The sequence below is a fragment of the Bufo gargarizans genome, chromosome 2 (genome assembly GCF_014858855.1).
Source record: "Bufo gargarizans isolate SCDJY-AF-19 chromosome 2, ASM1485885v1, whole genome shotgun sequence".
NCBI classification, from domain to species: Eukaryota; Metazoa; Chordata; class Amphibia; order Anura; family Bufonidae; genus Bufo; species Bufo gargarizans.
In genome coordinates, this window is record NC_058081.1 from 20694197 (window position 1) to 20707378 (window position 13182).

The following is a 13182-nucleotide window of genomic DNA, read 5'->3' on the forward strand; positions in this document are numbered from 1 at the left end:
GCCGCCATTATTTCTTAAAAAGTCATCCCTGCCTTATACTCTCAGATGGCTAAGATTCCTAATAATATGGGCCACTCCTTGGAATTGTCACTGTGCAGCAAGGGACAAGCCACTGTGGACATATAAAGAAGTTTTTATGTGAAGTACAGGGCACTAACGGCGGTACTGCACCACAGCAACATGGCCTGGTTCTATTAACACCTCCAGGTTTGTGTTGGTCTGGTTCCCACACCAAGCTCTCCAGTCCTCCTCCTCCTCCTCCTTCTCAATTTCCTCTCCAATGGACATCCTCACGTCCACAACAGAAATAGGGCAGATCATTGCTTCCATTCCCCTTCCCTCCTTTTATGTGCATAAACTGGATCATTACCATGCTGTCTTAATTCTGACAAGCCTGATCAAGAGAAGCCACACAGTACAGTTGCTAAAGTGCATCAAGCAGCAAATTTCCCACTGGATCTCTTCAACTATAACAGGGCAAGATGGTCAGTGACAATGGCAGGAACATAGTGGCTATGCTGCCTTTGGGGAAGTAACACATGATGTCTACATGGCGCATGTGATAAATTTAGCGGTGCATCACTTTTTTTTAAAGGTGTGGTCTACCGAAGGTGCTTTCCATGTCCAAAATAGTGTCAGTACATTTCAGATTCCTGGACTTGTGGTGACAGAACAGTCTGTCTTTGCACCGCTTGTTTTGTGATTTACATCCGCTGGAACTCCACCTTGAGGTCAGGCAGTGACAGCTCATCAAGGTAGCGTGTCGCCTACTCAGGCCATTTGAAGAGGTCCCAGCTTTGTGAATAGGGACAACCGAGGCATCAACAATGTCATCCCATTGATATTATATTAGAGCAAATGCTCACAATGATCCAACAAGGGAGAGTGGAAGAAGAACATTTTCCACATATTGCTTGCTTGGGGAGGAAGAGGAGCTACCACTGGAGAAGGAGTTGGTGGTGCAGGAAGACGAGGCTGAGGATGATGATGACAACTATGTCACAGGCCATGACCAATCATCTCAGTGAGGAGTGGAGCCTAAAAGAACTGGATCTTTGGGCACATTGGAGAGCATGGCAAGCTGAATGCTTGCTCGCTTATGTGCTGACAAGCATATTGTTATCATCATGGAAAGTGATGACTACTGTAAAACCATGCTTTTAGACCCTTGCTAGCAAAGCAAAATGGAGGAATGTTTTCCTGATGCCAAAAGGGAGGTAAAATTATTGTATTACCAGGATACACTCTGCACACAGCTTTCACCAGGTAAATATCTTCCGCCCATCTGTCTGACTAGGAAGCCCCTCTCCGCCACTGCTGGGTCCCTGACCTACTACTGTCTCTGCTACAACTAGCAGAAGCTGTAGAAGCAGCAGCAAATTCAGTCTTATGAAGCAGCTTTTTTATGTGCTACACCAAGCTGACGAACATCGGCAAACGGATATGCACCGACAGAACAACCAGGTTCAGTCCTACCTGGTCTGCGCCCTTTCTCCAGCACATACCCTGTTACAATGCCTTGAAAAGGTATTCATACCCCTTGAGCTTTTCCATATTTTTTTACGTTACACTCACAAACTTAAATGTATTTTATTAGGATTTTATGTGATAGATCAAAACAAAGTAGAAAGTATGTGTGAAGTGAAAAGAAAATTATACATGATTTTTAAAAAAATTTATAAATAAAAATCTGGAAAGTGCAGCATTCATTTGTATTTAGCCACCCTGAGTCAATACTTTGTAGGACCACCTTTCTCTACAATTACAGCTACAAGTCTTTTGGGGTATGTCTCTACTAGCTTTGGACATCTAGAGGCTGAAATTGTAAAATAGCTTGCGCTCAACAGATTGGATAGAGAGCGTCTATGAACAGCAATTTTCATGCCTTGCCACAGATTCTCAATGGGATTCAGGTCTAGGTTTTGACTGGGCCATTCTAACACATGAATATGCTTTCTTATAAACCATCCCATTGTAGCTCTGGCTGGATGTTTAGGGTCATTTCATTTTCCTGGTGGAAGGTGAACCTCCACCCCAGTCTAGAGTCTTTTGCAGCCTCTACCAGGTTTTTCTCCAGTATTTAGCTCCATCCATCTTCCCATCGGCTTTGACCAGCTTCCCTGTCCCTGCTGAAGAAAGCACCCCCACAGCATGATGCTGCCACCACCATGTTTCACAGTGGGAATGGTGTGTTCAGGGTAATGTACAGTGTTAATTTTCTGCCATACATAACATTTTGCATTTAGGACAAAAAGTTGAACTTTTGCTCTCATCTAAACACGTTGTATGCTGTGTGGCCTACATGGCGTGTAGCAAACAATAAATGTTACTTCTTATGGCTTGCCTTCAAAAATACTGTACCTTTCTTCTTGTCACTCTTCCATAAAGGCCAGATTTGTGGAGTACATGCTTAATAGTTGTCCTGTGGACAGATTCTCCCACCTGAGCAGTGGATCTCTGCAGCTCCTTCAGAGTGACCATGGGCCTTTTGGCTGCTTCTCTAATTAGTGCTCTTCTTGCCTGGGCTGTCAGTTTAGGTAGACGGCCATGTCTTGGTAGGTTTGCAGTTGTGCCATACTCCTTCCATTTTCATATGGAGGATTGATCAGGGCTCTGTGAGATGTTCAGAGCTTGGGATATATTTTTCTAACCTAACCCTGCTTTACAGTTCTCCACAACTTTTTCCCTGACCTGTCTGGTGTGCTCCTTGATTTCCATGATGCTGTTTGATCACTAATGTTCTCTAACAAACCTCTGAGGCCTTCACAGAACAACTGTATGTTGAGAATTACACACAGGTGGACTTTATTTACTAATTAGGTGACTTCTGAAGGCAATTGGTCACACTGGATTTTATTTAGGGGTATCAGAATACAGTGGGCTGAATACAAATGCACACCACAATTTTCAGATTTTTATTTATTAAAAATTTTGAAAACCATGTCTTATTTTCACTTCACACATACTTGCTACTTTGTGTTGGTCTATTAAGTAAAATACCAATAACATACATTTAAGTTTGTGGGTGTAACGTGAAAACATTTGGAAAAGGGGTGTGAGTACTTTTTCAAGGCGCTGTAAATGACCCCAAAAACATCTGTGCAGGCAAACTGGACCAGTGGTCAGATGTCATCCAGTCTCCGATACTACCGCGTGTGATTAAACACCAGCAGGCATCCCCCCCTAATAAGGGACAATTTTTGGAATGCTATGGTGCGGTGTGTGTTTTTAAACAGGCTGTTTGATAACACCGTCATCCATGCATTTACCCACAGCTACATATGTCAGTGTGACTCTGACATCATTTACTATTGCTGTCTTAGCATTAAAGAGCTTGAAAGGGAGAGTGAAAATGCTAAAAAAGAAAAGAAAAAAAGAAAGACAAGAGAGAAAAATATTGTGGTCCAAGAAGACCTACACACATTTTCAGGCCAATTGAAGCACTTTCAATTCTGGTACAATTTATTTGTGCCAGAATTGAATTTTCTGACTAGCTCATTAGAATCAGCCCTGAAACGAATTTCATGAAATTTGCTCATCTCTAATTCCCAATAGTCTGCCCATGGAAAAATCCATTATGCAAATCTGACGCCAAGTGCTGTCTTTGGACTTTTAAACCTGGACCTAATAAATGCAAAATTGTATCTGGAATCCAATCTGGCACTGGACTTTTTCCTGTTTCACAATATGCAAGTAGAATAAATTCACAATAATTAATTTTTTAGTGACATAGTATAGAGCTACGCACCATATAAATATACTAACTGCATGTAGGTCCTATACAGGGATTTAATCAGTTAGCGTTGGCCCAAGAGCTTTAAACTACACATATGTTGGACTCCCCTCGCTTAGGCTTGAGAAGAGTTTTGGCATTAGTAAGGACTAACGGATCTCAAACTTCAGTTTTGCTAGAGGGCCATCTGTACATTGTGCTTAGCCTTGCCACGAACTAACTACTACCTAAACCATACTCATTTAACACCTGGATAGCTAAAGTAACCACCACGTATCTATGGGAATGTGAGTCGGAATAGATCCTTCCGGTTACGCCAAATTTTACAAAATACTTGAAGCTTCATAGCAATGGCACAGGGTGCCACCCTTAAATCTTCCTGACAGATACATATATACCAAAGAGGCATCATCCGTGTTTGCTATAGGGTCCTATAGGACGGAGGTGACCCAGCTCTGGTTGATCCCATCCCCTTGGCTGGTGAGTGGTGAGAACCTGTGTAGTTTCAGAGGAACGGCCATCTACAGCCGGTCACTGCACACTTGGATTTTCACTTTCTTCGTAAGGTTGAGTTGCCCTCATCTTATCAACCATACTGATTTATTGATTGATTGGAATATAATGTTTATAGACTTATAGTTAATAAAATATTACTCACACTCAAATATTCCACTGCAATAAAAACACAAATTGTGATATCACTCAGATACCCGCTGTTATTACTTCTGACCTAAGACACTTTTTGTCATCTCGTAACATGAAATATTAACCAGCTTTTTATCTTAATTACATCATACATTATGCTCCGGACACAACAAAAGCTGCACTCACAATTCTACTGGTCTCCTGTTAATTACTATGCCGCAGAAAACTCATCTCTTGCTACTTGAGCTCTAACTAGAGTATGGCATACTCAGTACGAGAAAATCAACTGCAAGGTTGCTATATGTACAGTACAGACTAAAAGTTTGGACACACCTTCCCATTCAAAGAGTTTTCTTTATTTTCATGACTATGAAAATTGTAGATTCACACTGAAGGCATCAAAACTATGAATTGACACATGTGGAATTATATACATAACAAAAAAGTGTGAAACAACTGAAAATATGTCATATTCTAGGTTCTTCAAAGTAGCCACCTTTTGCTTTGATTACTGCTTTGCACACTCTTGGCATTCTCTTGATGAGCTTCAAGAGGTAGTCACCTGAAATGGTTTTCCAACAGTCTTGAAGGAGTTCCCAGAGATTCTTAGCACTTGTTGGCCCTTTTGCCTTCACTCTGCGGTCCAGCTCACCCCAAACCATCTTGATTGGGTTCAGGTCCGGTGACTGTGGAGGCCAGGTCATCTGGCGCAGCACCCCATCACTCTCCTTCATGGTCAAATAGCCCTTACACAGCCTGGAGGTGTGTTTGGGGTCATTGTCCTGTTGAAAAATAAATGATGGTCCAACTAAACACAAACCGGATGGAATAGCATGCCGCTGCAAGATGCTGTGGTAGCCATGCTGGTTCAGTATGCCTTCAATTTTGAATAAATCCCCAACAGTGTCACCAGCAAAGCACCCCCACACCATCACACCTCCTCCTCCATGCTTCACGGTGGGACCCAGGCATGTAGAGTCCATCCGTTCACCTTTTCTGCGTCGCACAAAGACACGGTGGTTGGAACCAAAGAGCTCAAATTTGGACTCATCAGACCAAAGCACAGATTTCCACTGGTCTAATGTCCATTCCTTGTGTTCTTTAGCCTAAACAAGTCTCTTCTGCTTGTTGCCTGTCCTTAGCAGTGGTTTCCTAGCAGATATTCTACCATGAAGGCCTGATTCACACAGTCTCCTCTTAACAGTTGTTCTAGAGATGTGTCTGCTGCTAGAACTCTGTGTGGCATTGACCTGGTCTCTAATCTGAGCTGATGTTAACCTGCGATTTCTGAGGCTTGTGACTCGGATGAACTTATCCTCCGCAGCAGAGGTGACTCTTGGTCTTCCTTTCCTGGGGCGGTCCGCATGTGAGCCAGTTTCTTTGTAGCGCTTGATGGTTTTTGTGACTGCACTTGGGGACACTTTCAAAGTTTTCCCAATTTTTCGGACTGACTAACCTTAATTTCTTAAAGTAATGATGGCCACTCGTTTTTCTTTACTTAGCTGCTTTTTTCTTGCCATAATACAAATTCTAACAGTCTATTCAGTAGGACTATCAGCTGTGTATCCACCTGACTTCTCCACAACGCAACTGATGGTCCCAAACCCATTTATAAGGCAAGAAATCCCACTTATTAAACCTGACAGGGCACACCTGTGAAGTGAAAACCATTTCAGGTGACTACCTCTTGAAGCTCATCAAGAGAATGCCAAGAGTGTGCAAAGCAGTAATCAAAGCAAAAGGTGGCTACTTTGAAGAACCTAGAATATGACATATTTTCAGTTGTTTCACACTTTTTGTTATGTATATAATTCCACATGTGTTAATTCATAGTTTTGATGCCTTCAGTGTGAATCTACAATTGTCATAGTCATGAAAATAAAGAAAACTCTTGGAATGAAAAGGTGTGTCCAAACTTTTGTTCTGTACTGTAGTTCCCTGAGCATGAGGTATCTGCCCAGAGCTACGGAACTTTTTTAGGAGGTATGAGTTATGGGTCATAGACAGGGTGAACTAGATTTAATGCTGTAGGTTTGTGACATGTGAACTGTTGACACGAAGTGCTTCCGAGAGGTAAATCTTAATACAGATCATTGGCAGCAATGTGATATAATGGGGAGGGGGGCATTAGAGGGAGGGAGATATACATTTCCAGCTCATTACATCTGAAGTTTCCAAGGCTGAAAGTGGAGAGGTTTTCAATGAGACCATTAATCAGAATAATTGCAGTCTAATCCTTCTTTTAAAGCACATCACGTACTCTGTGAGCAGCAACTGTGCCAATGCTGCTTTACTGCAGCATGTCCCAGGCCGAGGCACAGGTACTGGCCAGACACTATACCATGGGCACAGTAGACTGCAGTTAGGCGACTGAACATTCCCAAAGAAGACCATATACCCCATATAAATGAGGGCTCACAATGATGAACCTGTCTGGAGACACTGTTGAATAAGTGACTTAATGATGTCATCCCTCAGACACATTGACATGATTAGGCCGGTAAACAATTGTGCTTTCAATCTGCTCCAATGCATTCCCTGTTAGGGTGGTTATTAGTACATTGCTTGTTTACTGACTGTGCCAAATTGAGTGCCACCCCTTAGTTTGGTCAGGTATTAAGGTATGTCACAACGATGGGACCCTTTTGGTACAACCCCTTGACTCCACCTGTGACTGTCACAAGGTTCCAGGTGGAAACAAGGCCAACATGAAAATGAGCCGAATGCCTGGTGCCCATTACACCATGTATCCTCATTTTCAGAGAGGTTTGACTAAACCTCATTTGTTCACTCCACTCCCCATCTGTTGTAGTAAATACGAATGGTGTGACCATAGGGTTGGTTTGTCATTCTTAATTTGTCCATTAGAAAAAGGGACTGAGGTGACCTGAGCTGGGGCCTACACTCTCCATGAGTCTCTGGCCTGGGGACATCTATCATAATGGGGCCTCTTAGACAGTAATCACCATCTCTAAAAGCTTAGTAGCAGTAACACAGTTTACTTCTATTACATTGTTATGGACACATTTCCAGTGTTAGGCCCACTTTCTTTCCATCCCATTACATTCTTGTTGGGCGATTTATTGATTGCGCCACCACTTGGTTTGACCTGGTCTTCAGCAAGATTGCTTGCCGTTTAGGCACTTATTTTAATTCAGAATGGAGCTGCCACCTAATTATAGTTCTGGATCCTACTTGGTACTTAACCTTAGACTTGACAACTGACTATCACATTAGGATTGTTACTTGGTTGCAGATGGCACGATCTCTTGTGGAAGGGTTCAGTTCACCATTAGGAAATGGAATATGATTGACCTGAGCTGAGGTTAACCATCTCCATGTTTGTCTTGGCTGGAAACCAACCAATCATTAGACCTCTTGGCTTTATAGTATATGCAGATAGTACACCATTGCTGCAGGTCACGTTTTGGAAATCTTTCAGCATTGTTAAATACCTAAACTAAGGTGATACCAACAGCTTGCATAAGTGCAGAAGCAGGTGTTTGGCTGAAGGTTAAGTTTTACAGCGTCAAACTGTTTGAACGTCAGCAACATCATGAGTTTATCAATTCAGGAGCCAATGTTCACAGCCAGGAGTTAGGTCAGAGGTTGACGGATCACCTTATGCTACTCAGCTGAAGCTCTATATGGCCCCATTGACATGGCCGTATTTATTTTGCGGTCCTGCACATTCTGCTCTATGGTTGCGGCCTTAACATGAGGATGTCAGTGTATAACGTTTTAAAGTGGAATTAAAAGTTTTTCTGATACAACATACAATACATTTAAAGGGTTTCTAGAGCTTGGTGGATGGATGGAATGAAAGTGTCTTGGGAGCTTCCTGAACCCCTTTGATCCTCATCTAGGATTTATGTAACTTCTATGGTGCCTTATGGTGCAAGTAATAGTACTCTATGAGTAGTGCCGACCACACATTTTCTCTTCTGAATTATGGTCTTTAGGTGGTTTCATTAGGTTGTCTTTAGGTGGATTCCCCTTATGCGTACATTCCTATAGTAACATGCATGCCTACCCGAATAAAAATTTCAAATGACCAGCAGAGAATGAGGTGTATCATAGTCTTTATTCTGTTTATGGACAGGCAGGGAAGAGAAGGAGAACTAGAATCCCTTGGTTGTCCAGTAGCAGATTCAGGTAGCTCTTTCTGTGGCTGAGCAGCCTCTTTGGTACTCTTTGGGGACATCTGAGGTACTGATGGGACTATCTGAGTATGGCTGGCTGACACAGTTAAGGAACCCCAGGAATGTTGGGGCAGACAAGAAAAAAATGTTTTGCTGCTGCTTACAGTACTGGTGTAGAACATTGCTAAATCTATCCAAGTCTATAGTATGGACATTACTGAATACAGATTGTATTTTCCGTACAGTCAGCTCACACCCTCTACTGGGCAATGGAAAAGTCCACATTTTCCTTAGAATTTGCTTTTCTGCAGTGTGTACAGATCCTGACATACTTCCACACCCAGTTACATTATTCTTCATATAGTAATGTAGAGCATCCATATATTTTCCTGCTACTTGCAAACCACACATTGCGAGAGATGAGGAATCTTTATATGATCTTCTGAAGTCCATCCACTCTACACATAGGATCACTATGATAAGACACATAAATGACCTCTGTATGGAGATTTGCTTGTAGGATCACTAAGGATCCTTCTGTTTGTCTTCACAGGATACTTGCAGGCTTCAAGAGCTCTGATGATCTCTGCATTGGTGTTTGGTTTTTTCGCATGCTTATTGGGGATGATTGGGCTCCAGTGCACTAAGGTTGCGGATGGTAACATAGCACTGAAGGGCAAGCTTGCAACAGCGTCTGGAGCGATCTGGATATTTGCAGGTGAGATATTCACACTTTTGTCTGAAATAATTCCTGTAGATCCAGTGGAAGGTCAAAAGGAGGAAGGGAATCCAGATAAAAAGACCTTCTGAAAAGCCCTTCCACCACAATGGTGGTCCTGGATCTCAGATTTTACTTAGATATTCTGGTGAATGCTGGTTCAGCCGAAAGCTACCTCTCCCAACCCCTCCATACACAGGCAGGCCCAACTTGCACGCATGTCCTGAATGGGGAAAGAGGAGAAAGCTCTGGCCACGGCTTATCTCCATTAGGGGAGAGTCCATAGGCACATAGTCCATAGTCCATATGAAATTGTCAGGTTCAGCTAACATTTATCTGATATGTATGTAATGCAACCTATAGTCTTATATGTATCTTTGACACATCAAACAATCATTTTAACTGGATTTGTCTTCTACAGAAGATTGGGCAAATCCCATTCAGTTACTTCATTGATTAACAGATGAAGAATCCCAACAGTAGGGACATAATGGTAGTCTTTCTCCTCCACAGGGGCTTCCCATCCCCATAGGTTCACATTGACTATATAGTTTTTTAATTTGATTAGTTCATATCATTTTTTTCCTCCAGGTATCTGTGCTGGGATCTCTGTCTCGTGGTATGCCTTCAACATCACCGCAGAATTCTTCAACCCTTTGTACCCTGGAACGAAGTATGTACCAATTACCAATTTAGGCTATTTAACCTTCCTGTTACCAGTTCCACACTAAGAACACCAAATGTACTTAAAAGAGCCCCACCTAAACATGTTCGATCTTCATGGTGGACTTTGCTAGATGTTCCCAGTTGTGGTGCGTCCAGAAATATGGATAATCTGCCATTGTTTTGGATAGCCTTCTACACCACAGTCAGAGTAAGTCACAACCACATCACTGATAGGGGCTTCTTGATATGTTACCAACAGTTGTCCCATAAGGTAGGCTACATACTGGACAATTAATGGACTATTAAATTATACTCTCCTTTTCTAAAATGAATTCATTGATGTCCAGTCTAATTTCTCCCATGCCTGAGATGTCTGCTTTTCCTCTACAGATATGAGATTGGTCCGGCTCTTTACCTCGGTTGGTCAGGTGCCCTACTGGATGTCGTTGGAGGAGGACTGATGTGCTGCTCATACAAACAAGTGGCCAAAGCTAAAAGGTAAATATTAGGAGATATCCCTCATCTAAGGAGGAGGCACAGTCAGTCCATCAGGACTCATGAAAATAAAACAGATGGAAGCACTGTCATTTTCTATTAAACCCTTAATGGCTATGATGTACATTTCCATCATAGTCACAAGTGGTCGCACCGGAGCACAGCATCTTACGTTATGGAGTGGCTGTGCTTGGTATTGCAGATCTGCGTCTAGGCCATGTGACCAATGAATGGGATGTCACATGGCCTGGGAATAGGCCACAGTGCTCACTAGAACACAGCTGATTGGTGGGGGTGCCAGGAGTTGGACCACCGCCATCCAGAGGATAGGCCGACAATATCAAAATCTTCGACCAGATTTCCAAAACCCCTGCCAATCAAGGCAGGGGTCATCAATAGATCATCAATATGTAAATCTCAGAGAACCCCTTTAACATTGATGACCTAGCGAGCGCCGCGGCCTCATAGCTTGTCCGAATGCCTTCTATTGGATAGTGGCTGTGCTTGGTATTGCAGCTCAAGCCCATTCACCATGTGACTGATGAACGCGACACCACAGGCCTAGAAAGAGGCCTCAGTGCACACCAGAACACCAGAGTCTCTTCAAACAGGGAACCAGACCACTGCTGATCTGATATTGATGACCTATCCTGAGGATAGCCCGTCAATATCAAAATCTTAAACAAGCCCTTTAATAACATTTTTAAATCTATAAAAAATAAACGTTCAACCCATTCTTTTACCTATTTATATTTAAAAATAAACATAATTGGTATTGCCACATCTAAAAATGTCTAAAATGTAAAAATACGACAACAAAAAAATGACAGAATTGTTGTTTAATTTTTGGTCATCTCACCTCAACCCAACAAAATGAAATAAAAAATGACTTAAAAGTTGTGTGTACCACAAAATGGTAATAAAAACACCTCCCCCCACTAAAACTGAGCCCCCGCACAGCTCGTCTGATGGAAAAATAAATAGTTATGGGTGTCAGAATATGACCCGACAAAGTAATTTTTTTCTTTTAAAAAAAGGGTTTTAATACAACAAGAAAACCATATAAATTTAGTATTGCTGAAATCATCCTGACCCACAGACAGGGGTGGGTTGGCAATGTACATTACCGACTGCCTATCACATGCAGTGGGCCGATGCATACCCTGGAATATTTAACGTTTTTCCTGTCTCTACTTTTAAAATGTTACCAGCAGGGTTCAAACTCACAACCTCCTGCTTGAGGGACAGAAGTATAAGCAGTTGTGCTACAAAGCCCACTGTCGTCTATGGGAAGAATTTCTCTAGCTAAAAACCTTAAAAATGTACTGGTATCTGCAGATACGACGTTGAGATAACAATATAATTTATTTAATAATCACAAAAATGTAATAGAGCAAAATAAGTTTCAAAAACACATTTTGGCTATCTCTCTTTAAAAAACTATAAAAAAATAATATATATATATATATATATATATATATAAACATATACAGGGTGGGCCATGTATATGGATACACCTTAATAAAATGGGAATGGTTGGTGATATTAACATCCTGTTTGTGGCACATTAGTATATGTGAGGGGGGAAGCTTTTCAAGATGGGTGGTGACCATGGCGGCCATTTTGAAGTCGGCCATTTTGAATCCAACTTTAGTTTTTTTCAATAGGAATTTTTTCAATGGGAATTTCACAAGACAAACAATGGTGTGCTTGGTTTTAATGTAACTTTATTCTTTCATGAGCTATTTACAAGTTTCTGACCACTTATAAAATGTGTTCAATGTGCTGCCCATTGTGTTGGATTGTCAATGCAACCCTCTTCTCCCACTCTTCACACACTGATAGCAACACCGCAGGAGAAATGCTAGCACAGGCTTCCAGTATCCGTAGTTCAGGTGCTGCACATCTCGTATCTTCACAGCATAGACAATTGCCTTCAGATGACCCCAAAGATAAAAGTCTAAGGGGGTCAGATCGGGAGACCTTGGGGGCCATTCAACTGGCCCACGACTACCAATCCACTTTCCAGGAAACTGTTCATCTAGGAATGCTCGGACCTGACACCCATAATGTGGTGGTGCACCATCTTGCTGGAAAAACTTAGGGAACGTGCCAGCTTCAGTGCATAAAGAGGGAAACACATCATCAGTGTGTGAAGAGTGGGAGAAGAGGGTTGCATTGACAATCCAACACAATGGGCAGCACATTGAACACATTTGTAAATAACTCATGAAAGAATAAATTTACGTTAAAACCAAGCACACCATTGTTTTTCTTGTGAAATTCCCAATATGTTTGATGTGTCACATGACCCTCTTCCTATTGAAAAAACATAAGTTGGATTCAAAATGGCCGACTTCAAAATGGCCGCCATGGTCACCACCCATCTTGAAAAGTTTCCCTCCTCACATATACTAATGTGCCACAAACAGGAAGTTAATATCACCAACCATTTCCACTTTATTAAGGTGTATCCATATACATGGCCCACCCTGTATATATATATATATATATATATATATACATACACACTTTACATATATAAGACCACTTGTAAAATGGCAAAAAATCATATTTAGCATGGCTGGATCTTAACAAGGTTCCAAGTAGAGCCTCAACATGCAACAAGAAGAAATGGGAGTGAGACAAAACTTTTTTGAGCATTCAATTTTTATGAAAACAACGAATAATGAAACAGGCTGTTTTTCAGCTGATCAAAATTTTAGGACCACATGCCTTTTAAAAGGCCAAATCTGTGCAAAGATGTGGATTCATTGTCATTT

At 41.7% G+C, this 13182-nt stretch overlaps 1 protein-coding gene across 1 annotated transcript in view; it reads left to right on the forward strand.

The window, feature by feature from the left end:
* The window catches only part of CLDN15 (claudin 15), a 75791-nt gene that overhangs the window by 48959 nt on the left and 13650 nt on the right, over positions 1 to 13182 (forward strand). Inside the window, exons 2-4 of the mRNA XM_044282746.1 lie at positions 9074 to 9238; positions 9830 to 9911; positions 10295 to 10402. Of these exons, the coding sequence (XP_044138681.1) occupies positions 9074 to 9238; positions 9830 to 9911; positions 10295 to 10402 (355 nt within the window). The remainder of the gene's footprint in view (positions 1 to 9073; positions 9239 to 9829; positions 9912 to 10294; positions 10403 to 13182) is intronic.